Source organism: Garra rufa, chromosome 8, assembly GCF_049309525.1.
Source record: "Garra rufa chromosome 8, GarRuf1.0, whole genome shotgun sequence".
Lineage (NCBI taxonomy): Eukaryota > Metazoa > Chordata > Actinopteri > Cypriniformes > Cyprinidae > Garra > Garra rufa.
In genome coordinates, this window is record NC_133368.1 from 21319739 (window position 1) to 21346050 (window position 26312).

Genomic DNA, 26312 nt, shown 5'->3' on the forward strand with positions numbered 1-26312 from the left:
GGAATAGCAGACTATATGTACTAACCTTACGTTTCTGTGATTGAACATTAGTAAAACAATTAAGTTAAAGTGAAATCACGTCTTTGCTTTTAATCCTTCAGGCACGTTAAAGGTGCAGTGTGTAGGTTTTTGCGGCATCTAGTGGCGAAGTGGTGAATTGCAACAGCCCACCGCTCACCCCTCCCTTTACAGAACTACGGAAGCCGATACAGAATTAAAATCTCACCTTTTTTTTGACAGCAACGAATAGTGAGATTTCTTTTAAAATGTAATTTAAGGAATTATATTTACTTAATCATTCAACAAAACTATGTTATTGTGAATATTACTGTTACCTGTTCATCATTGTGTCAGTGTTTTTTTTCACAAGCTGATAATTCTAAGTTAATAAAGACATAATGGTTCATTAAGGTCTTTAAGCACCCTTGAAAACATAGTTATTGCACCTCTGTCCAGAAATCATCTTAATTATTACACAGTGCACCCTTAACATCTTTTCAAAATCATGGCATAAAAAAAAAAAAACCTTGATGGCTCTCACGTGTCTTTGAGTATCTGTTTATTTCTGTAACTGTCACTAATTGTCATATTTTTGCTTTGATTAGTTATTGCATTTTTTCCATTTAGAAGGATTTGTTTTTGAACATTTTATTTTGTTGATTATTGTTGAGCTGCAGCCTTAGGCTCACACAAGTGACTGAAATTTAAGTAAGAAGATATAATTATTTATTTTAATTATTTTGCCTGATGTTCCATGTTACAAAATGTTCTAAATGTTTCCTAAAATAAAATATACTGTGTTCAGCAAAAAAATAAAAATAAAAACTTTTTTTTTTACCCAGACATTTAAATATAACATTGTAGAGCAGTAATTACAAAACCGTGATACCGTGAAACCGTGATATTTTTATCCAAGGTTATCATACCGTCAGAATCTCATACCGGCCCATGCCTAGTTGGGAGAACATCCTTTCTGAGTGTTCAAAGGTCCCTATCATTCATTTTCAGTTTTCAGACACTTTTCACACTTTGTGTACCCATAATCTTAAAAACTGTTGTTAAAATACCAAACAATTGCTGTTATAGACGCTTCTGCTATTTACCTTTTTTTGGAAATCTGACAGGTCCCCCGTTTCACACTACACATACTAACCACTACTGAACAGTTTATTCTACACTAGGGATGTAACAAACATATCAATACAATACAATACAATATCTTCATATGAAGTCCACAATACGGTATTTGAGATATTTAATAAATATATAAATGTTTAATATAAAACTATAAACTTTTGTGCATTTCTAAAGTTAAATTATTCTATATAATGCGCTTTGAGAGTTCAAAATTAAGAGCTCCTTCCCATGTTTTTAACTAAGAAAACTTGAGTTAGAAAAAAGTTAATTGACTTATAAACTTTAAGGGGGGCTCAACCCTCTTTTTATGTGGCATACTGTCTCAGTCTAAATTACATTCACACTGGTGTTTTAGGAAGCCAAACAAATTAGAATATAATAATAATAATAACAATAACAACTATTTTATATTATTATTCCTATGACAGTAATAGCCACAATGTAAAACAATTGCACTGTAAAATAAATAAAAATGAATATTTCATAGGTAAATTATTTTTGCTTTACACTACAGTAGGGAAATTACAATAATTTCCTAATTTCTACACTTGAAGGAGATATTTTGAATTTGGACTGCAGGAACGTTAACAATTTAAACAGCTAGCTGTCAATAATTCATACTGCACTTTTAAGCTTATATTTTGACGGAAACGGCAGTAGAGCTTTTAATTTGACAGAAAGCTCCAGCTTCAGTAAAAACAAGCTTACAAAAATGTGTCTCACTACAAATCTAGTGAAATGCTGTAATCATCTGCTGTGAAAATAAAGCACAATAGGTGGCTTTTTCGTTTCCAAACGTGCGCCAAACTCACAGCACATGCAATAAACGAGTTCACTGCATTCACTGTGAACTGAGCCGTTCTGATCCGTGGAAAACACCAAATCACAAGCTGATCACCTGAACGAAGGGCGCACTTTGAAACGTGCAGCGAAAACAGACTTGATGAAGGGATTAAGCCATATTGTGCTTTCGGTTTTTGTTAATTTGAGAGGTACTGTGTCAAAGAATAATCACCAAAAATACAACTTCAAAGACCTTTTATGTTAGAATAAGTAGTTTGAATATATTTTAAAAACCTTTTGTTATATATTGCCATGTGACCACAATGATATAGATTATTGATAATACCGTTACATCCCTATTCTACACTAATATACAAACTAGAGAATATAGACTTGTGCTCCTAACTTAAAAAATTTAGGAGCACTGTCAAAATTTCAGGAGCACATTCTAAACTATAATCAAAAAATCTGAAAATAAAAATAAAAATAGCCTTACTATTACAAGGTGATATTTGACCCCTTAACGTGATTTACAGAGGAATTTTGTTTTTACATTTTCATGTTTAATAAGGCTCAGAGGTGGCATGAGTGCAATCAAATTCATAAATTCATGTTGAGATTAATGTTTTAAATATAAAAATTTGAATACAGAAATATTACATGATTTAAATAACTGAAAAGATACTTTAAAAATTTAACTAAAGCTGCCAGTAGGTGGTGGCAAGACACCGATTTAAATACTGAATCATATCATTCATTTGATTCGTTCGAACAGCTGATTCATTCAGGAATAAAGCAAGTTACTGTCTTTTATGTACGGATAATTCAATAATTTTAAAAGATTTGTTTAAAAACAGATTCATTCATAAATGAAACACTGCTGTGTTTGAATGGAGATGCGCAGCGGCTCAGTTGTGACTTGTTTCAGTCTACTTTTGATGACGGAATAGAGCAAAATCAGGCAATAGTGTTGTAGTCAGACAATGTAAGTCACTTAATAACTTGTTTATTTTAACTGTTGTATTAAATCAATATCTCATTTACAATCTCCCTTAAAAATTATTAAAAGCTGTCAGTCATCTTAGTTCGCGATCTTACGAAGCTGTATTATAATCAACGACGCTCTGTATTACTGCACAATCAATCTCTTATTTACACTCTCTCTACACTTTGTTTATGAAAGGATTTGTGAGGTGTCCATGATGCATTACTCAACATAGCAAAAACATGTAGAAACCTCTGAAGCTCCCCTGAGCGCAAACACAAATACGCTGATCGGGTCAGTCGCACATGGTGCTCCTAAATATTTTTTTCATAGTTGCACGAAGTGGTTTTCAGTCGCAAATGCGAGTGACATGGTCGCACTGTAGAGCCCTGCTTGGTGCTATTTTTAAATACCTTAAAAGCTTCAGTACAGTAGTCCATACAACTGTACACAATGGGCAAATTGCATTCTCGCTTGGCGAAAGTCTAGACCCTAGCTGCTCCCTGCAAACACATTCAATAAGTTAGGTTTGAAGTGATGGATTCTTTTAGAACAGAACTCACCATGCATAAATTAGTATGCACAAAATGTAGTGCTGTATGTGTCACACGCGAGGCGTAGAGCCATAAATCATGTGAATACATGTGTGATGTCCTCTTTCATAGCTGCATTTTTCTGAAGAAAACCGCTGTCTGCCACTTCAAGGAGATTCATAGTCCTCTCCAAAGCTTTTAGGGCAAACATGCAGAATGAATGAGTCTTGATGGTCGCTTAGATTAGTGGCATCGACTAGTTCATCTAGATGTCAGGACACCCTAATTTGACAGTTCATTTTGTTGAGACCAATTAGTCGATGTTCAGGCAACCTACCAATGACTTGTTTTTGAAAATATGTACATTTGCACATCCATATGATGCAGAGGGAAGCCCACAGCAGCGTTCTGAATTGTCTTGTTTATTAATTGTTCTGTTTAGCACTATGAGGCTTACTTTGAGTTAGCGTGTTTCCAGCTGGCACAGAAAGAAAATGCTGCAAACGCTCCCGAATGACTGACTGATTCCAGCTCGATTCCAGCTCAGTTCCTGCTGATTTTTCCCACTCTACCAGGATTCTGCTGGGATTTTACTTTTAATAGATGAGAAGATGCCAAGCGCAAGTGGGAAATCACACAAATTTAGTTCTGTGCAGTCCACCAGGAATGCATGTAAGCCCTTGACATGTTACAGAAGACCTAGAAACAAAAGAATAAAGAGTCAGAAAAGAAAAATGGAGTTTAACAGGAAGAAAAAGTGCAATAAAACTGCTTGTAGCTTGTCAGCAATTATAGATATTGTTCACCCAAAAATGAAAATTCTGGCAATTACTCACCTTCGTGTCGTTCCAAACCTGTAGACGTTTGTTTATCTTCGGAACACAAATTAAGATATTTTTGATGAAATCCAAGAGCTTTCTGATCATGCATCTTATGAATGCGCATTAAAGACTGACACAGAAGAGAAGAAATCCTTGAATGCACACACAGTATTATTGAAGCACTGACATCACATAGACTATTTTAACAATGTCCTTACTACCTTTCTTGGCCTTGAACGTGATAGTTATGTTGCTGTCTATGCAGGGTTGACCCTTGCCGCACTACTCGAGAGTGCCGTGGCCCATGAGTCTCTGCAGCATTAAAATGGTGCAAGAGTCAGTGTGTGTCTGAAAAACAGGGATCAGTCCTCTCCCTCGGCATCACCACTACAGCCATTCATCAAAGTGCTGTGACTCAGTAAATATTCATCAGCCACTTACAGTGACTGACAGCAAGCACAGCACACAGCAAACACCAAATTACAAACAGAGCAGAGATAGGAAGAGTGCAGGAGGAAGGCAGAGATTTGGTGAGAATGGAGACACGCTGATGGAAATAATAAGCTGTTGAAATGTCTGTGCAGTTATTCATTAAGAGATCATGAGAGGCAGACAGACACTAGTGTGCCCTTGAGAGCTGAATGTACGTGACTTGAGTGCTGATGTGTTATTTGGACCTGAGCACCTGTACATGGACTGTGATTGTATGTGTGTGCGAGTTACAGTGTGAAAAGCACTCATGGCAGCAGCTGGCCTTCAAACTTTCTCTCAAAGTACAGGCAGGCTCTAAAGTTCAGATTGCAGAAAATACATTATTTAATCACTACTACACATTTGCAATCACAACAAAAGATAAATTCAGTGCAATTTCTTAAATTAGGTACACGTACAGTCGTGACCAAAAGTTTTGAGAATTACATAAATATTGGAAATTGGAAAAGTTGCTGCTTAAGTTTTTATAATAGCAATTTGCATATACTCCAGAATGTTATGAAGAGTGGTCAGATGAATTGCATAGTCCTTCTTTGCCGTGAAAATTAACTTAATCCCGAGAAAAACTTTCCACTGCATTGTTAAGAAGGCTTCAGGGTGTCCAAGAAAGTCCAGCAAGCGCCAGGATCGTCTCCTAAAGAGGATTCAGCTGCGGGATCGGAGTGCCACCAGTGCAGAGCTTGCTCAGGAATGGCAGCAGGCAGGTGTGAGCGCATCGGCACGCACAGTGAGGCCAAGACTTTTGGAAGATGGCCTGGTGTCAGCAAAGGATCCACTTCTCTCCAAAAAAAAACATCAGGGACAAATTGATCTTCTGCAAAAAGTATGGCGAATGGACTGCTGAGGACTGGGGCAAAGTCATATTCTCCGATGAAGCCTCTTTCCGATTGTTTGGGGCATCTGGAAAAAGGCTAGCCTGGCTATCACCAGACCACGTTATGACTTCGTCATGATTCGTGGTCTGGGAACCACATGTTCATTTTCTCGTATTTGAGGCGTGGTTTACGAATGCCCAGAGCCGTTTATTGGGCGATACGAATGTCTATCAAATGCGCCTGTGCGTAGCTCATAGCCAATCGTTTCAATTATACCGGATGACGTATGTAGAGCGAACGCCAAAAGTTGCTCTTTTTTCAAAATAAACTTGCGTTCTAATGTCATTTGTCGCGTCGGGTCGCGCCGCTCGCGTCCAGTGCAGATACGAAAGATAACTTTGCGTCTGCTGCCATGCTGGATCCTTCGGTGAGTCGCATAGAAGGCGTCATCGTCTTGCTGCTCCCTCCCCGTTCTGTGATTGGTTCCCTATCTTAGGTGAAAATTAGGTCCATGGTTTCCAGACTGACTAGAAGCGTGAATAAAATCGCGCTGCGAAAGGCAGTATGGGGACACCCAGGCTAGAAAAAGGCTTGTCCGGAGAAGAAAAGGTGAGCGCTACCATCAGTCCTGTGTCATACCAACAGTAAAGCATCCTGAGACCATTCATGTGTCGGGTTGCTTCTCATCCAAGGGAGTGGGCTCACTCACAATTTTGCCCAAAAACACAGCCATGAATAAAGAATGGCACCAAAACACCCTCCAACAGCAACTTCTTCCAACAATCCAACAACAGTTTGGAGAAGAACGATGCATTTTCCACCACGATGGAGCACCGTGCCATAAGGCAAAAGTGATAACTAAGTGGCTCGGGGACCAAAACGTTGAAATTTTGGGTCCATGGCCTGGAAACTCCCCAGATCTTAAAACTTCAATCCTTAAGAGGCGGGTGGACAAACAAAAACCCACTAATTCTGACAAACTCCAAGAAGTGATTATGAAAGAATGGGTTGCTATCAGTCAGGATTTGGCCCAGAAGTTGATTGAGAGCATGCCCAGTCGAATTGCAGAGGTCCTGAAAAAGAAGGGCCAACACTGCAAATACTGACTCTTTGCATAAATGTCATGTAATTGTCGATAAAAGCCTTTGAAACGTATGAAGTGCTTGTAATTATATTTCAGTACATCACAGAAACAACTGAAACAAAGATCAAAAAGCAGTTTAGCAGCAAACTTTGTGAAAACTAATATTTGTGTCATTCTCAAAACTTTTGGCCATGACTGTACATTGACATTTTGTTGACATTCTGTTTGTTTGTTTTTCTTACCAATTCTGTTTTTTTATATTATTTTGAATTTTATTTTTATTTTTACTTTTATTTTAGACACATTTAACAGCTAAAGTCATGAAGTATCTAGTCACAGAGAAGAAATCTTGTAACACTTAGTTTGAGATTGTCATTAAATGCCTTAACGACTTATCTTGACTTTTAAAGGGCCATGTCCTTAATTGTGGGTCACAGTCCTGCAGTGTGGCTGTTCTGACAGCTGTCTAGTAAAGAACCAAGCAGACTGCTGTTGCCCAGCCACATCTGGCTCCAGGCTTTAGACTCCTATCTTTAGTGCTTGGACTTAGGACAGCAGACTGGCTGTCAACTGGTAACTTAAAATGGACAGTCTACACTATTAGTCATAAAAAATCTTAGTTATGATGTGTGTATATATTACAGTCTGACTTAAAAGAGTAGTGATGTTCTACTGTCTGCCTTTGCTTTTACCCAAGATGCCTCTTGGGGTTTTGTACAATCTAACAAGCAACAGGACTGTCAAGGACAGAAAAAAACAGTGTGCACCCAACTTTATAAAAAAGAAACTCACATATCAGCTAATGGAGAGTCTTGGTCATTATTTCTGTGCTTTTCTGTGGATTTATTCTTTGTTATTTGCTCTACAGTGGTTATTAGTGTCTTTCTTTTTTTTTTCTTTTCTTTACTATATATCTACTACTGTTCTAAAGTTGGGGGTCAACAAGACTTTTTCTCAGCAAGGATTCATTAAATTGACCAAAAGTGAGATGAGAGTGTCATTTTTATTACAGTATTTAAATAATAAAGACTCTGTTTAATGTTGGAGTGAAAGATCACTGTAGCACCTCAGTTCAGGAGAAGCGGCAGCACGAAGCGCACATAAACTGATCGTCTCCTCCACTATAATACCAGTTTTAGCACAAAATAAACATGAATGAACATCTGAAGGTGTTTAAAAAGAGTACTTACCAAAATCCATATCCTGTTTAATGTTAATGCTCAATCAGTGTTTCAACCGTGCAAAGACATCAATGTAACAGCTTGTGAACAATAAGTCAGGTAACGTCACATTTACCTCAGAAAAGCACATTCGGTGACCATAAACTCTTTAGTCTACTCTAGATGAGCATTTTGCTAAATATATGCACCATGTAGCATTCATTATGATTTTATTTTTATTACTGTTCTGCAATGTTTCATTTATGTTTGAATAAATCAGTTAACTTTTTATGACAGCCACCATTTAAATGTTTATATTTCAAAAGAGCGAATTGGAGTAGAAATGGTAATTATGTACAGTTGAGGTCAAAAGTTTACATACACCTAGCAGAATCTGCTAAATGTTACTTATTTGACCAAAAAAGAGGGATCATACAAAATGCATGGTTTTTTTTAGTACTGAATAAAATATTTAACATAAAAGATGTTTACATATAGTCCACAAAAGAAAATAATAGTTGAATTTATAAACATTACCCTGTTCAAAAATTTGCATACAGTACACTTGATTCTTAATAGTGTGTTTGTTACCTGAATGATCCATGATCATTTTTTATTTTTGTTTAGTGATAGTTGTTCATGAGTTCCTTGTTTGTTCTGAACAGTTAAACTGCCTGATGTTCTTCAGAAAAATCCTTCGGGTCCCACAGATATTTTTTTTTCAGCATTTTTGTGTATTTGAACCCTTTCCAGCAATGATTGTATGATTCTGAGATCCATCTTTTCACACTGAGGACACTGAGGGACTCATATGCATTTATTACAGAAGGTTTAAACACTAACTGATGCTCCAGAAGGGTAAACTTTTGAACAGAATGAAGATGTGTACATTTTTCTTATTTTGCTTAAATATCTTTTTTTTTCATTTAGTACTGCCTTTCAGATGCTACAAAAGATACTTGCATGTTCCCCAGAAGACAAAATAAGTTAAATTTACCCCAATCTTCAAATTCTCTTACTAAACAAACAAAAAAAAAACACACACAAAAAAAAAACACACAGCTGTGGATCATTCAAGTAACAACACAGTATTAAGAATCAAGTCTATGTAAACTTTTGAACTGGGTCATTTTTATAAATTCTACTGTTATTTTCTTTTGCAGACTATATGTAAACGTCTTTTATGTGAAATATCTTTTTCAGGTCAGCACTAAATAAGAAAGTAACATGCATTTTCTATGATCCCTCTTATTTTAGTAAAGTTAACATTTTGCAGATTCTACAAGGTGTATGTAAACTTTTGACCTCAATTGTAATTGTGAAATTTGTGTCAAAACCCAACACTATTATTTCACATTCTTCATATTGTTCTGAACTTTCTATTCATTAAAAAAGTACTAACAAATGTATCGTTTTCCACAGAAGTACTTAATGTAGAATGCTTTCTGAAGGACCATGTGACACTGAACACTGGAGTAATGAGTAATGTGTGTGTGTGTGTGTGTGTGTGTGTGTGTGTGTGTGTGTGTGTGTGTGTGTGTGTGTGTTGTCTGTAGTGTTAACGTTTCTGTGCATGATGCACTGCAATTTAAATGTTTGAATTAATGATTATTCAAACCCTTACTCCTAAGTATAAGCGGTAGCAATTGCAAGCACTGCTAATAATAAGCTTTAACATTTTACTGCATCATGGCAGAATTCGTAATGTAACTGTAGACCATGAGCTGTTCATTAGCTTTAATGGTGACCGTGATACTTGATGAGGCAAACATGATTTCATTCCTTCACTAACACGCTTAATTGGGGTGAGGACCTAAATATGATTTTCAGTGAACTTTTCCTTTAATACCAGTGCGTGACATTTCACGGCTACGTCTTGGCAAATTGAGGCCGGTAGTATTAAGCAATGTAATTTTAGAATCACAGCTGAAAATTAGAATGGGATTAATACAAGAGGAAAGAATCCTCGGGAAACCTCACAATTCAGGTATGCGATTTGTTTTCATTTCCAATAAACCAGTCTTCAAAAGAATTCCTCAACCACATCAAATTCACAGTACACGCACTCAAACTTTCCAGTATTGCGCTCTCTCAATATTTACCGAATCCCGCTACTACTTTCCACTAGCCAAGATCCGCAGAGCCTGTAGTTTCATTTGCAGAAGCCACATTTCCAGTCACACTCCAGTGGGTTTGCAATCTGAGCCTGTACGGATAAGTAATGGCTAAGACTGTACGAAATAAAAGTCAATGCAGAAATGATGGAAAAACGCAGCCAAAAGCTTCCCGCAAATGTACACGCCTCCAGACAACACGCTGTCCTGTCCACACACATGAGCTCAAGTGGGGCAGTCTGATGATTGAGGGTGATCACTTCTGACAGTGTAGTTTTATCTGGACAGAATATACAGTATGTTTCGTGTTCTGCTTCAGATGCTTTCTCCTTGTGCTGCTCAGATTTCTCGGGGGGAGGAAATGCAGAAATAAGTTTGTGACCTTAAAAAGTTCATCTAATATCCTGAGCGTTAACTGCACTGGAGCTTGAAATTAATGTTGGATTTTCATTTCAAGAGCATCAGCAAAGTTAAGTGTCTTGGGGAAAAGGCAAGTTGTCCGTCTGAAATAGTCGGCAATACCTAACATGCGTGTCGTAATGTGATAAAGAACCTCAAACTCCGTAGGCAGCTGCTGGCTAGAGTTTGTGTATGAAAACAAGCTTTTAAGAATTCATAATGAGCTTGAGAAACAACCAAGCAAATATTTCATCACTACAACGCCTATTCCCTGGTAAAAAAAAATTAGTTGAGCAAAATATTGAAATAAAAAGACATTTATAAATGAAACCACTCTTTCAAATGCCATTGTCATTCGTTCCACCAACAGGTTGCTGTGTAAACGCTGAATTCAGATGTGTCTTGTTACCTTTCTACCTCTGTGTACTCCCTTGAAGGCAGCATTTTCCAGCAATAGTTTAATCATGCACTGAGTCACAAGGAGCGTGATCAACATTTTGACCCTGCAAAATGTTGAAACCTTACATTTGTGGTTACTCATATCAGATGCATCTAATCACTGCGGCTGTGTTCACCAGCTAAACAATTGACTGTTATCTAGAGTTCAGCATTGCATTTGGCCTCATGACTCATTTGTGGAAATTGGACTGGAAATGTTGTGTTTTTTTTTTTCTTTATGCACTTGGTCTCGATGCACTTTATGGAGTACAAATTGGCCATCATAAAACATTCCTTGAGAGAGTTGCTGCATACTGAATAGAGCCATGAGGCAATTAGGTTTTATGGTGTTTAGTTCAAACCCACATATTATGTGTCTTACAGATGCTTAGGTTAAAATTGGAAGTGTTTGATTTGTGGATTTTAATTGTAGGTCTTTCTAGAGGTGATCTTACAATGAGAGCCCTTATTTGTACTGCTGTGACGTAATTGCTCGAAGCGCAGAAGAAATTTAAAACTGCTTTAAATAATCAGGTCAGGCAATGTTAAAATCTTTAAATAGTTCTTTATAGTTTAGCCTGTTTATATTATGGGAAAGTTTCTTTCTTCTAGGACATGATAATTTGAGCATAAGTGCTGGGAATGATGTTTATAAGAATATAAGAACTCTTAACTTTGTACCAATTCTGTAGAATGGCCCAAACACAAGATCAAAATCTCTCACAATTCTGTCTCTATGGTTGAATGTCTGTTTTTCATTACTCTCTCTTTTCTTTTTACTGTTCTTTCTCACAAACTTAGCCAGGGCAGTTTGATGATGAGCGCAGCAGATGTTGTAGTCAGGGTCTAGGGAGAATCAGTGGCAGCAGAAATGGTGGGCACTATTAAACCATTAGATATGGAGAGAGTTTGACTCTCTCCCCCACTCCATTCCCTTGATAAACCCCTGAGACAAGACAGATAGAGGGAAAAAGCCTTCTGACTCATGCCTTTGGCTAGAAGATGCAGCAAAGTAAAGATCCTCCTCTTTGTTTACACAAGTACCCACAGTCACAAACACACGCCTGCATTTAACTAAATAAACCTCTCAACCACTAAAACCTCTCTGCTGGTTTGCTTTCAAGATGAGGCAGTGGAGAATATGAAGAAAAACTGAATCTGAAGAATGAAATCATCACACCGGCTGCCACGTGTGCGTTCATATTGGAACAGCTTGCAATCTGTCGCCAAATGAAACTGGCATGGATGGCACAAAGTGAGGGAGCGTGGGATGGAGCGATGGCTTGTAGGAAGCAGCGAGCGGAGCTTGGACTGATTGCCATTGGAATTCCCCAAGTAACTTTATTGAGTCCAATTTGATTTTCACCAGCAATGTCTGGCATGCAGAATGCCAGCCTTGTGTAAATGCCAATCAAGATTCATTCAGTATGATGAGGCCTGATTTCCAGTCCAGGAGAAAACCAGCAAGTGTGGATTTTACTTGAGATGGACGGTGTATTTATGGGAATGGAATTGAGGCAGCAGCTTTTTGTTTTTTGTATTTTATCTTATTTTATCGTTTTATTGAAGTGAAGTCACAGATGAGATTCATCTTGAGCGAAAGTGTCGTAGTCAGGAAGGGACTCACTTTACAGATGTATATAAAAAACACTGAAAATGAATTGGAAAGGGAAAGGGAGATAAAGAGGAAGGCAGTAAAGGTGATCTAGCCCTAAATGACGTAAGAGAAAGGGGATTCAAAAGAGCAATAAAAAGCAAAAGTGTTTATGTGGTTTGTTAAGAGCTGGGGCCATTTAGGGTGACTCTGGACAAACTCAAGCAGCAGTCTGGACAGATTAGAAGAGCTAAGAGGCTGAGGGCTGATGGGTATTTTTAGAGTGATTTGGAGTTCCTCACAATAATGATCATGATAACACTGTGGTTCTGCAGATTGAGAGAGAGAGAAATGCCACACAGCATCTTTCAACAGTTTTCTACTCTTGAGATTAATTTTATTTGTCAGATAACCGGATTCTTGACATAAAGTTTTTTTTTTTTTTTTGAAAAGGGCTTTCTGATACTTTTGCAGGGGCTTCCTAACTTGTTAAAAATATATAAATGTTAAGCAGAAACACAAAAATAATTTACGATAAAGTTTCAGCATATCTGCTCTAGCTGTTCTTTGTGCGTTCTGATTCGTAGTAGTGATGCCTGAATCGTTAATTTGAATATATATATTAATCAGTTGGTCCAGTTTACAAATTTTAATTTCTTGTTCAACCACTTATTCAATAGCCCCTTTCACACATAGTCTTTACTGGTAAATTATTGTTTAAGGATTAGTTCACTTCCAAGATGCTCATGTCTTTCTTTCTTCAGTCATAAAGAAATTTTGTAATATAGTGGACTTCTATGGTGCCCATGAGTTTGAACTTCTAAAATGCCATTTTAAATGTAGCTTCAAGCGATTCCAGCCGAGGTCTAGTGAAATGATCAGGGGTTTTTTATTTATTTTTTTCACTTTTTTTTTTTTTTTAATATAATGTACTTTTTAACCTCAAGTGCTTGTCTTGTCATGTGCTCTTTCCATTCCGGTTCAATGCAGTTAGGGTGTGTCGAAAAACTCCCATCTCATTTTCTCCTCCAACTTCAAAACCATTGAGAAAATGAGATGGGAGTTTTTCGTCATACTCTACTGCCTTGAACCGAAGTGGACGCATACGCATTGCAGAGCTCACAAAACGAGAATTTGTGGTTTAAAAAATGTATAAATTGTAAAAAGATAATTTAGAGCCCTTTGAAGCTGCATTTAAACTGCATTTTGAAAACCCAAAATGTTTTCCTCAAAAACCCATAATTTCTTTATGACCTGAAGAAAGACATGAACATCTTGGATGACAAGGGGGTGAATAAATTATCTGTAAAGTTATGCTCTGAAAGTGAACTAAACCTTTAAGAAATCATGTGTGAACAGGACCTTTTAAAAAAATACCGGTAAATTTACCAGTATGAGAAGCTGTAACATTACCAGTAATGTGCTGGGCCAAAAGCAACTGCATGACTGTGAATGTTTGACACAAAAGTGAAAACATCAACAAAACAATCCCCCTCCATGTTTACAAACACAACACCGGGAGGCGCCGTCATTTAGAGGTCATTTCTAGTTAATGATGTCACAGAATTTACCGGTATTTTGAAACAGATGTGTGAATGGTGCTTTACCGGTAAAAAGACAGAATGTCGTTGTCTGTGTGAACAGCAGATTTTTGCATTTACTGGTATAGTTGTTCTGGTAATTTTACTGCAATTTACTGGTATTACTGTGTGAAAGGGGCTATTTGTCCTTTCAGTATATAGCTTCAATTTCACTCTTTTATCTCATACTTAGCATCATAATTATTCCTTCAGTGTCCTCTGGAAATATAAACGGTTTACTACCATTCAGAAGTTTGGTCTCGAAGATGTTTTAAAAAGAATGTTAAAAAAATGTTTCTTCTGATCACCCAGGCTGTATTTATCTCAAAAGTTAAATTTTTTTGTTAAAAACAGTTGTGCTGCTTAATGCTTTTGTGAAAACCGTTCATTTCAGGGATAGTTTGATGAACAAAGCTCAAAACAACAGCAGTTTAAAAAAAAAAGTAAATCTTTTGTAACATTATAAATGTTCACTTATGATCAATTTATTGCATTCTTGCTGTTTAAATTGATTCCTTTCAAAAAAAAAAACTTTTGATTGAATGATAAGCCAGGTTTCCATCCAAAATTGCGAATTTAACTATTAATGATAAAATTCAGTATCGCATAAAACATTTGCAAATAATTACTGTTTTTCTCCAACGAGTCAAAGAGAGTAAAATAATCACTTCCTGATAAACAGGCACTTAATATCACTAAGAAAAGTAGGAGTTGATTTTCATATATAATACATTACTTGCACCTCAGAGTGAGCAGACAAAACTATAAATGCGGTCATTGCTTTCGGAGTTTGGAAACGCAGTCATGTAAGACGATTCTGGAAGGCAATTATACTGAAATACTTTGACCACAAGCTTTGCTCGAGCATTTCTGAATAACCATAACAAGATTTCAGATGTTGTGCAACAAGATCTGTCCACTGGTTAGTCAAGTTACGCCGTCTCGTAGCGCAAAAGTTGATGACTTTTTTGATGCACACAGTGGAATTTATTCAGCAAATGCGTTTCCATCTCCCAGTATTCACATTAACACTTTTCACATAAGTCAAAACCACCTGCGAGTGTAAAAACTTTTCTGTTTCCGTCACTTGCTTCTAATACGATACTTCAAAATGCGCAAAAACAGGGTGATGGAAACCTTGTGCTCTGAATGTGCAGATGAATATTGCTTGCCTCAGATGGGCCAGATTATGTAACTTTGTTTTCTTTTTAATTACTGTGGTGCATATGTTTTCAGTAAATATTCATATCCACATTCTCTCCGCAGGTAATTCCCAGATGGGGGCCACTATAGTAGATGCCCTGGATACTCTTTACATAATGGGCCTTCACGACGAGTTCAAGGATGGCCAAGAGTGGATCGAGCAAAACTTGGATTTCAGTGTGGTAAGTGTCCAAGACTCGGACATAGACACACACACTTTCCAACAACACTTGTATTTGTAGGTTTGGAGGCAAAGCGTGTCTGTTTTTGTTTATAGACACAGTTATATCTCAGGACGCTGTTATTTCACAGTGGTAAGCTGTATACTTTGGCAGCCGGCTGACACAGCTGTATTAACAGTCGTTCGATACCCCATAACCCCACAAAGACTTCAGCCCTTAGTGTGTGCGAATCTTTCAGGTTTTGATCAGATTGTGGTGGTACTCTGTGGAAAACGTTTTGCGAGAAAGGAGTTGATGTGACACATCACCGTATCCAGGAGACAAGACTGGCGCCATGGAAACAATGTGAACCTCCGGAGCTCTGCCTCCAGAATTAGCCGGTGGTGTTGAGGAAAAAAAATGGCAGACAAAAGAGACGGCAGAGAATGAAGCGGGGGCCGGCGAGTGGCCCCAGGGGCCCCCGTGTCTCCTGCTCTCCTTCTCTGTCTGCATTCAACATCCTGACCCATTAATGGGATTTCTCCAGTTTCTCTCCCTATCAGTTGTTTTTCCGGCCTCTCCTCCATCAGATATGGAGAACCTGTATGGTCCTCTTGGCTTTATCATCTCTCTGGTGTCTGTGTGTTGTGTGATCTTTCTCCCGTCTCCCTTCTGCCACCTTTCTTTCAGCAGATCTGGTGGACTCTCAGCGCCTGAAATCTCCTCTGCGTGTTTAGTTCATCTTTTAGGCTTTTCGAGTAGTGACCTAATTTCTTCTCTCTCCCCCTCCTCACTGTTACTTTTGGACAAGTATATCTTACATGTGCACTCTGAAGGATGACTCACACTTGGACCGTTGGGTCTGGCCGTTGAGGGCTCAGCATGTCACAGTGGGATAGATGTGTTGGAAGGATTTTTGGAGGAGGGCAATAAACTGCAAAGCATAAGTGAGGAAGGGAAACGTGTGCAAAACATTGTTTCCATGAAAATATGAAGTAGCAAAACTGTTTTCAACCTTGATAATAGTAAGAAATGTTACTTGGACAGCAAATTATCATATTACAATATCATATTAGGTTTCTGAAGGGTCATGTGACACTGAAGACTAAAATAATGGGTGTTGAAATAACAAAAAATATATATACACTACCGGTCAAAAGTTTGGGGTCAGTAAATTTTTCTTCTTTTTTTTTTTTGAAAGAAATTAATACTTTTATTCACCAAGGGTGTGTTAAATTGATAAAAAGTGATAGCAAATACTTACATTGTTAGAAAATATTTATGTTTTGAATAAATGCTGTTCAAAGTATCCTGAAAAAATATCACAATTTCTAAATAAAAACTTTGCAGGGCAACTGTTGCAATATATAATACAATATAGATCATTCTAATAATAAATCAGTATATTAGAATGATTTCTGAAGGATCATGTGACACTGAAGACTGAAGTAATGGCTGATGAAAATTCAGCTTTGCATCACAGGAATAAATGAAATTTTAAAGTATATTACAATAGAAAGAAACCATTATTTTATATTGTAACAACATTTCACAATATTACAGTTTTTTTCTATATTTTTGATTAAATAAATGCAGCACTGATAAGCATAAGAGACTTTCTTTAAAAACATTAAAGATTAAAGAAAGTCTTACTGACCCCAAACTTTTGACCGGTAGTGTATATCCAGGAGAAATCAAAGCGGAGAACATCCTATAAGTTCTTAAATTTCAAGATCACTTGCTTAGTCTTATTTGAAGTTATACACGAGTAGAAGGTCAGTTTTGTAAGCATATTTGTGACCCTGGACCACAAATCCAGTCATAATTTTTATTAATAAATAAGATTTACATGAATGTATGGTCTGTTATAATAGGACAATATTTGGCTGATATACAACAATTTGAAAATCTGAGGGTGCAAAATGATCGAAATAATGAGGAAATCGCCTTTAAAGTTGTTTAAAGTCCTTAGCAATGCATATTACTAATCAATTTTATTTTAAAGTTTTGATATATTTGCGGTAGGAAATCTACAAATATCTTCATGGAACATATTACTTAATATCCTAATGATTTTTGGCATAAAAGAAAAATATGTACTTTTGACCCATACAATGTATTGTTGTCTATTGCTACTAATATACCTGTGCTACTTAAAACTAGTTTTGTGCTCCAGGGTCACATTTCATAATTTAATTGTATTCTGATTCACAGTATAAAAAACTTAAGATATTTAAAAAAGAACTCAAAATTAGAGAACACTTACAGATACCTCCAAGTTATTATTGTTAATCTGGCAACTAGTGCTAATTTCCTTAATTTTATGGCAAACCCTATTTAACTGGCAGCATTCCTCCAATTTTCACTGAGATTGCAAGATGGCGGGAAGCTCTAAGGTGACTGAAACCCTGCAAAAGGAGGTTGTTCAGATGAAGGCCAAAGGGATAACCCAAGAAAAGCTGGTCATTACAAATCTGAGGTTTCTCAAATATTGCAGGTTTATAATGCTACTAATTCAAGTCCCCCAAAAAGTCCATGTAAAACAAATGCTTGTGTAGACAAGATAATGCAGAGACTCTCAGTGAAAAATCGGTTCAGCACTGCAGCTGGAATTGCTTGCCAGGTCAGTGCTGAACAGTCTAAGAATCTGTCTCGGGACGTTTAAGAGAGAATCAAAAGCAGAAAGAATCAAAAGGCTAAGCTACCTTTACTGAGGTCCCTGTTTTGTGGAGAGAGGAGAGCTGGTCCAGACTTCACTTCAGTGATGAGAGCAAGTTTAATTTATTTTGGTCTGATGGGAAGCATTTTCTTCTGTGTCAAACTGAGGAAAGACTTGAAGCCAAAGTGTGTAAAGAAGTCAGTAAAAGGTGGAGGAGGAAGTGTCATGGTTTGAGAGATGTTTCTGCAGCAGGAGTTGGGCCTCTTGTACAGCTTCATGACAGAGTGAATGCAAATGTTAATCAGAACCTCCTTCAGCAACATGCAGTTCCATCCCTGCAAGAATCTCCCAATCAGCCAGCAATTTTCATGCAAGACAATGCCTCTGTCACACTGTAAATTGGGTAAAGCAGTTCCTTATAGCTAAAAAAACACCGAAATAATGAAATGGCCGAGCCAGAATCCTGATCTAATCTAAGTTTGAAAATGTCTGGAAAATAAATGATCTGATAATTAAATGAATAGTTCGGCCAAAAATAAATGCTAGGAAAAAAATCTGTCACAATTATGAGAGTTTAATCTGTTTTTGTCTGTACAATGAAAATCAGTGGGGTCCAAACCATCTGATTGAGCCCCCGTTGACTTTCATTACACGTATAAAAAGTTGCTGAGACATTTTTAAAATATCTTTTGTGTTCCAGAGAAGAAAGGAATGCATCTCTCTTTCTCTCGCTCTCTCTGTGTGTGTTTCTGTTGTGATGATGGATGAGGCTGCCTGCCATCAGCATTAATCGCAGCTGTTAAACCAAAAACTGAATTAATGGACCTTGGTCAGGGAACGGTCATATCTGAATTAATCTGGTGCACATTCACTTTTGTCAAAATTAATAGACATGCTAAATGAATGCTAAGTGGAAGGGGTTGGTTAAAGCATGTACTTGTCTTATCAAATTAGTGTAAAACCTAGTCAATATAAGACGCTTTAGCAGCGTTATGTTCAGAACTGGAAAACCTGCTTATAATTCGTAAGCGGTATACAAAAACAGGTGCTGTTTTTAGGTGCTGTGGATTATGGGATTGTGACAGGGCTAAAACAGGATTTCGGGGAGCTTGTACAACCATAGAACTTCACTGTGTTTAGATTTGTTTTTCCGCATTGGTTGAATTAGTTTCTTTTTTGCTATACGAGACTTAAAGGTGTGTGCGTGTGTGTCTCTGTGTGATTAGCTGCTGTTTGCGGTGTGATCTTTGTGCGAGTGGAAAACTGCTTCATGGTAATTTTCTCTAAATAAAGGTTGAAGCTGACAAGATGGATGTTGATGATACAAACACGCACACACTCTGTTCCAGCATTCATTTCAGTCTCACTGAGAGATTATTGTATCAGCTTTGATGTAGATTTCAAGTTCATTTGGGAGCTCTGCATGGCTGTTATGTAGATATTTCACGCACATTAATAAAGCTGCTTAAATGTTTGTTTGAATTATATATAGCGCCACAGTTGTGCTCTGAACGTAAAAATCTCTTTCATTTTCTCTAGAATTTTTTAACAGCACTGTTCTCCTTACAATATTAAACTGTTTATATATTTAAATATTTTCTAATAAACTTCAAATGTATTGTATTTTGTAAATGTTTGGGCTCAGTAAGGTCATTTTATTTTAAGCAATTTTTTTCTTTTATTCAGCAAGAATGCATCTATTCTATTTCACCAAGAATCTGAAGAAAAAATGTTTTGTTTTTTTTAAATATTAAAGAATTTGTTAACTTCCAGAATAAAAAAATCCTGATAATTCATTCACCTTATATCATCCAAGATGTTCAAGGTCTTCTTTCTTCGGTTAAAAAAGAAATTAGGGTTTTTGAGGAAAACATTCCATGATTTTTCTCCATACAATGGTGGCCATCGGGTTAAAGGTCCAAATTGCAGTTTCAGTGCAGCTTCAAAGAGCTCTACACAGTCCCAGCCAAGAAATATGGGTCTTATCTAGCAAAACGATCTGACATTTTATAAAAACAAAATTAACATTTATATACTTTTTAACCACAAATGCTCATCTTGCGCTAGCTCAACTTCACGCATTATGTAATCACGTTGGAAAAGTCCCTTGCTGTTAGCTCTTTGTCTGTGTACTTTGGTTCAAAAAGGTAGGGTGGGGCGAAAAACTCTCATTTTCGCCCAACAACATTGTTTCACCCTTTTTTGTAAAGGCCGTTCAACTTTCTTTGCATGTTTGCTTTGTAAACACTGGAATCGGTATTTCTGTTTACGTCAAGTGTGCGTGATTTCATAATGTGTGAGGTCGAGCTAGTGCAAGACAAGTATTTATGGTTAAAAAAGTATATAAATGTTAATTATTTTAAGAAAATGACCAAACATTTCGCTAGATAAGACCCTTATTCATCGGCTGGGGTCGTTTAGAGCCCTTTGAAGCTACATTGAAACTGCACTTTAGACCTTCAACCCACTGGCCACCATTGAAATCCACAACATGAAGAAGGTTTTTCTCCATATTGTGGATTTCAATGGTGGCCAACGGACAAACTGGAATGGTTTCCTCAAAAACCCTAATTTCTTTTTGACTGAAGAAAGAAAGACATGAACATCTTGGATGGCATGGGAGTGAGTAAACTAATCCTTTAAGCAATAAATCAATTAAGCAGTACAATCAACACTAATAACAAGAAATGTTTCTTGAACACCAGATCAGCATTTCAGAATGATTTCTTAAGGGCCATGTAGCACTGAAAACTGGAGTAATTTTTAACCTTTGCCTTTAAGCGTTTATTATTATTTTTCTATTGAAATGAAAGTTTCTTGTGTTGGTTTGTTTTAGACTCTTTATTGGACATTTTCTACAATTCTTGACAACAAGAAAAATAAACTTAAAAAGCAGGCAATTACTATTCTGTTCTTACTCTTTCTCCTTTTTTTTCTCTGTTTCTACAGAATGCAGAAGTATCTGTCTTTGAGGTCAACATCCGCTTCATTGGAGGGCTTCTGGCTGCGTACTACCTGTCCGGACAGGAGGTATGTTATCATTGCTTATTGATTTTTGTAAGTTAGTGTGTTTCTTCTCTGTCTGTGTTGTTCTAGTTATTTTGGATGAGGGATGTTTGTGCATGCCACCACATAGATGAAGATCTAAACAGAGAGAGTTTATCTTAGGGCAGCGCTGTTGGCTCTGAGAACTAAGAACAGCTTTTGCAGGGGAAATAAATGTCCCTCTCTCAAGCCCATGTTAATTAACGCTTCCCTTCTGTCTTATCTGCCTATGGACGTTAATGGAGAAGGGCACAAATAGTCTCTCTCTCTTTTCCCTCATCATTGGGCAGCGTATCTCTGCCACCGCATATCACCGTGTTCTCCTCGTTTTAGTCTGAAGGTGAAAATGCAAAGGAATTAAACTGCAGCCATGCGGCAAGACCTCATTGCCGCTCCACACACTTCATTAGATGAGTTTAGATACTGGACGTGAAACTCGCCAATCTTGCATACAAAGTCATCACACTCGTCTGTCCCCTGCCTGCCTGCCTCGGTGTCCCCAGTGACCTTTTGTTCTCTCAGTACAGTGTTTTGACACACCTGGGTGTCAGGCCTCAGTCCCCAGTACAGTCACACTGTGTTCATCTGAGTGTTTTCTGCATATGTGCCGTCATAGACATGCAGTACAGCATGGGCTGAATGTTTGAAGCAGAGTGTTTAATTTACTAGTGCTTGTACTGCCACTGGCAAACATGGAGAGAAGTGATCAGATTAAATGAATTGTTTTAGGATCCATTAAAAACATCTGGATTAACTGTGAATTTATATCTTATAATTATATCTAGTTGCCAAAAGGCCTCTAGTATGCTGTGGAGGGCTATATCCAAAATACTCAGTATTTTGTTTTTGCAAGCAACAACAGTGCACCAGTTCTAACACCATGGAAAAGTTTGAGCAAAAGCATGCTAACTGTTCTGTAGTTGGCTGCACAGATGAGCACAGAACACTGTTTAGAGTCCCAGCCTCAGAGGAGACAAGAGAGCAGTGGATTTATTTACTGTATATTACACTGATGTCACACAGAACTGATATAAACATGCAATTTCTTTCCCAGCTTTTACCTTCACAGACATAACCGACTGTTTTGTAACTCCAGTGTGTTTTTAACATAAAATTGTTACTTTTAAAAAATTCCTAAGTTGTGGAAGCAAGCTATAGTGGTGCCTGTAGGGAAGACAAGTTATCCTAAGACTTTCGACCTGTTTCTTTGACATCATTGGTAATGAAATGTTTTAAGAAATTTGTCAGGGATGAACTTTTATTGAAAACTCAAAACCTTTTAGTAGAGGTCGACCGATGTATCGGTTTTGCCGATTAATCAGCACCAATAGTTGATTGGCGGAACTATCGGTTATGGGCAAAAATCCATGCCGATAGTTCTTCCGGATTGCATTGCTGAAGCGGCTCACGCTCCGCTTCGCTGTCATAGAGCATGAGAGGTTAAGTCAGACACCAATGTTTAATGTCAGGATTGTTACCAAATATTTGCGTTGATTTATATCATATCTGGTCATATTCTTAGCCAGCAAAGTTGCAGATTTAAAGACATGATGTGAGAAAGCAAACTGTGTTCATTCAGCCGACAGAATCCCGCTGCGTCGCCCCATACATGTTAATGTTTATAAAGGCTTGACCCTGGGCTGGAAGATTGAGTATTGTGCATTTAAGTGATAAGTTTGTATTTCTGTAGCTCTAATAAAGTCTGTATGCTTCATATAGAGCTATAATTTATGTTTTAGCCTTTTCTTCAGGCCGCGGAAGCTTGTCGGGTTGCATGTTGTTACACACTTTGTTTCACAATGCCATTTCCTTGTTCTTATTTGATTTTAATAACTGATCAACAAAAATATGTATTAAAAATTAAGAAAAAAATTATACAAAACGAAATTCGTTTAAGAAGGGATTTTCCACAAATAAAAACGTACGAAGTGGTCAAAAATTGTGTCTGACCCTCTTGAATTCTCCCGGCGTATTGCCGTCTAATTCATACCACGTCCTTTATGACATTTACAAATTACACAAACTTCTTTCGTAATTAACAGATTAAACTGAAACAAAACACAAACAAATGATATTTAAATATAAATGTAAAACAGAAAAGAAATTTTCTTAAATGGCTACAACAATATAGATTGCACTTTCTCTTTCCGTTTGATCTGCTGTTTAAACTAATCTTTGCCGCTTTTTTTGATCATTATTGAAGTAAATATTTGCCCGTTTGGTGATTAAATAAACTATTTTAGATTTCTGCTTGAACTACACGACGCGTCCTATATGTGTGTGATACCTGCGAGTTGTCCACGCAGCGCAGGCTGCACTTTTGTCCGGTTTCATTAAGGGTGGGTGAACAAGGGATTCTCCAATGCATCGCAATCCTCTCTACAATGAGCTTGTGTTTTTCCCGCATATGGCACGTGAGCGTGCCAGAAACGCGGCTGGCTTCATTGCACAGAATTTGCACTGTGAGATACGTGCGCATTGTTTGACAGTGCGTGCTTCCATCCGCAGTTTTTTACTTTACACGCCTTCATTTCTGCCGTTTGTAATGCAATACTATTAGATGCACTAAACTCGCGCACGGACAGATTTTCACTTGCTCTTTGTGTTTGTTCGTCTTAAAAAGCTCGATTGCGGATGCGTTAAATGCACTTGCATTTTCGAATACTTTTATACGAAACTGATGTACACACAGTCAAGTGTTTTCAGAGCAGGACATCTGATATATGGAAATAGATTTGTGCATTCGTTTGAATGCAGCCTGTTAAAGCAGCCACTGTCTATCATCTCATCAGTAATAATCAAACGAAAAAGAAAAAAAACAGTAACTATTGTCTGTTAACATTCGGATACAAAATTAATTACATAAAATATATGCATATAAAAATGTATGTATAAAATGTAGCCATGTGCAGTTATATTGAAAACTGAGAATGTGATGCATGGTTATAATTAGTTGATATTGAAAATCGTAATTAAATTGAATCTTAATTTTTAAGAAGGCAGTACTAACATACAGAGATTCCAAATATAAACAAACAAAAAGCATAGAAACTGCTATTTTATATATTGTTAAAGCGTAAAGATTCCCACCCCATACTGTTAATGTGAAATAACACTTTACAATGAGCCCATTTGTAATATCAACTAAGATTGATGAAAGCTGTAGAATAGAAGTGTTGTTCCTTGTTAGTGTTATTTTGTTAACATTAATGAACTATGAAATAACTTTAATAATCAATATATAATTAAAATTAATACTTTTATTAATTTACGAAGTATGGTTTAGTACTTTTTAAAAAATAGCAGAGCGCTATTTTAGTTGCCTTTCAGTATCTATTTTCAAAAACTATCGGTTAATTAATCGGTATCGGCCAGTGTGGTCCAACCTAGCTATCGGTATCGGTAAAAACCAATATCGGTCGATCTCTACCTTTTAGATCCATTGCAGTTTGCTTACCAGGCCAGAAGATGCCTCATCTACCCTGTTAAACATGATTATGAAACATCTTGAGGGAAGCAAAACCCATGTGAGATTGCTTTTTGTAGATTTTTCTTCAGCCTTTAACACTGTCCAGCCCCATGTTTTAATAAAGAAATTAATTTCTCAGTTTAAGTTAAAACTAAAGATGGTGGGATGGCTATTAGATTTTTTTAAGTGATAGAATGCAGAGAGTGAGAGTAAACAGCTTTTCTGATACCCTTATTACGTCTACAGGTTCTCCTCAAGGGTGTGTTCTCTCACCCTTGCTTTATATTTTATATACTAGTGATTGTGAGAGTAAATACACTGATAGGTTCATTTTTAAAATTTGCAGATGATACTGTTATTGTTAGCTTGCTAAGGATGAGAACTGTCATGGTTCATTGGTGAATGATTTTATGACATGGTGTGACAGTGCCTTTTTGCAAGTAAACATATAAAAGACAAGAGATATGATAATTGATTTTCGATCTAGTCCTTCAGTTCCTCAACCTACTAGTTTGAAGGGCCAAATGGTGGAATGGGCTAGCAGTTATAAGTATCTTGGTCTTATCATTGATAATAAATTGTTTTGAAACTCATGTTGAGGCAGTATGCAAAAAAAGGCCAGCAACGGTTACACTGTCTTCGGAGGCTCTCTACTTGTAATATTAGTAGGACTCTTATGACCATGTATTATAAATCTTATATTGAATCTGTACTTTGCTTTTCTATATGCTGTTGGTTTGGAAATGGAAATGTTAAACATCGGAATTCATTGAATGGCATTGTTATTCAAGGTAATAAGATTATTGGTATTAAGCAGACTGGGTTATTAAATTGCTTTGAACGGGTTGTTTTACAGAAAGCTAAAGCTATTCTTGCAGATTGCACTTATCCACTGTTCCATGAGTTTAAAATGCTTTCTTCGGGCATACGTTATAGTATGCCTAAACTTAAAAGCAATCGGTACAGAAATTCTTTTATTCCCACGACTGTATGGCTCTTAAATTAGTAAGATGTTAGAATATTGTGTTATTTGTATTTTGTCTGTGTTTTATATGATGTTTACAACTTTTATGCTGCACCAATAATTTCCCTTTGTGCTTATAATTAAACTTTGAACCTTGAACCTTGTATTTGACAGGTTAAGCACAATAAGACATGAAAGAGAGCCTAGTTTAGTATTCGCATGCCATGTGCCAGCCGCTTTCTGTGCGCATGCTTCAGATGTGTGCGCTTAGAAAACCCTATATCAGGGTAACAAACCAACATACAAGTGTGAACACACCCTGAGTTACGAGCTGTAAAGGCACAGTCCTGTTCTGGAAAAGGAGGGCGACATGCACAAAAACAGTCAACAGTGTTCCTGCTTCCACTCAAATAAGTATTTTCAAAATAATATCATAAATGATCTTTGGGGTATTTTGAGCTGAAACTTCACAGACATTCTGGGGACATCTGAGACTTATATTACATTTTGTAAAAAGGGGCATAATAGGTCTCCTTAATTTTATAATTAGACAAAACAGTATAGTGTTTTAATATTGGCTATTTGTTAGTAATCAGTAAAACAAATTGATCTGGTTACTACCTTTTGCTTTGAAGCCTTAATTCTTGACAGCAGATTGAGTCACTTTTTCATAACGATGTGCATACTCTCCTGGTAGATATAGTAACTTCAGCATTATGGGAACTGAACAGTGTTGTTTTCGTCAACGATGACGATGACGAAATCATTTAGTTGACGCCACTTTTTTTCATGACGATAATGAGACGATGACGAGATAAAAATGGCTCGTTGATGACTAAAACATGACGAGACGTGTGAATTTTTGTTGACGAGACG

The 26312-nt window shown here is 37.0% G+C and overlaps 1 protein-coding gene across 1 annotated transcript in view; it reads left to right on the forward strand.

Annotated features, from left to right (window-relative positions):
- man1a2 (mannosidase, alpha, class 1A, member 2) overlaps nucleotides 1-26312 on the forward strand; it is a 137507-nt gene that overhangs the window by 78518 nt on the left and 32677 nt on the right. The window contains exons 5-6 of the mRNA XM_073845986.1: nucleotides 15202-15320; nucleotides 20908-20988. Coding sequence (XP_073702087.1) covers nucleotides 15202-15320; nucleotides 20908-20988 — 200 coding nt within the window. The remainder of the gene's footprint in view (nucleotides 1-15201; nucleotides 15321-20907; nucleotides 20989-26312) is intronic.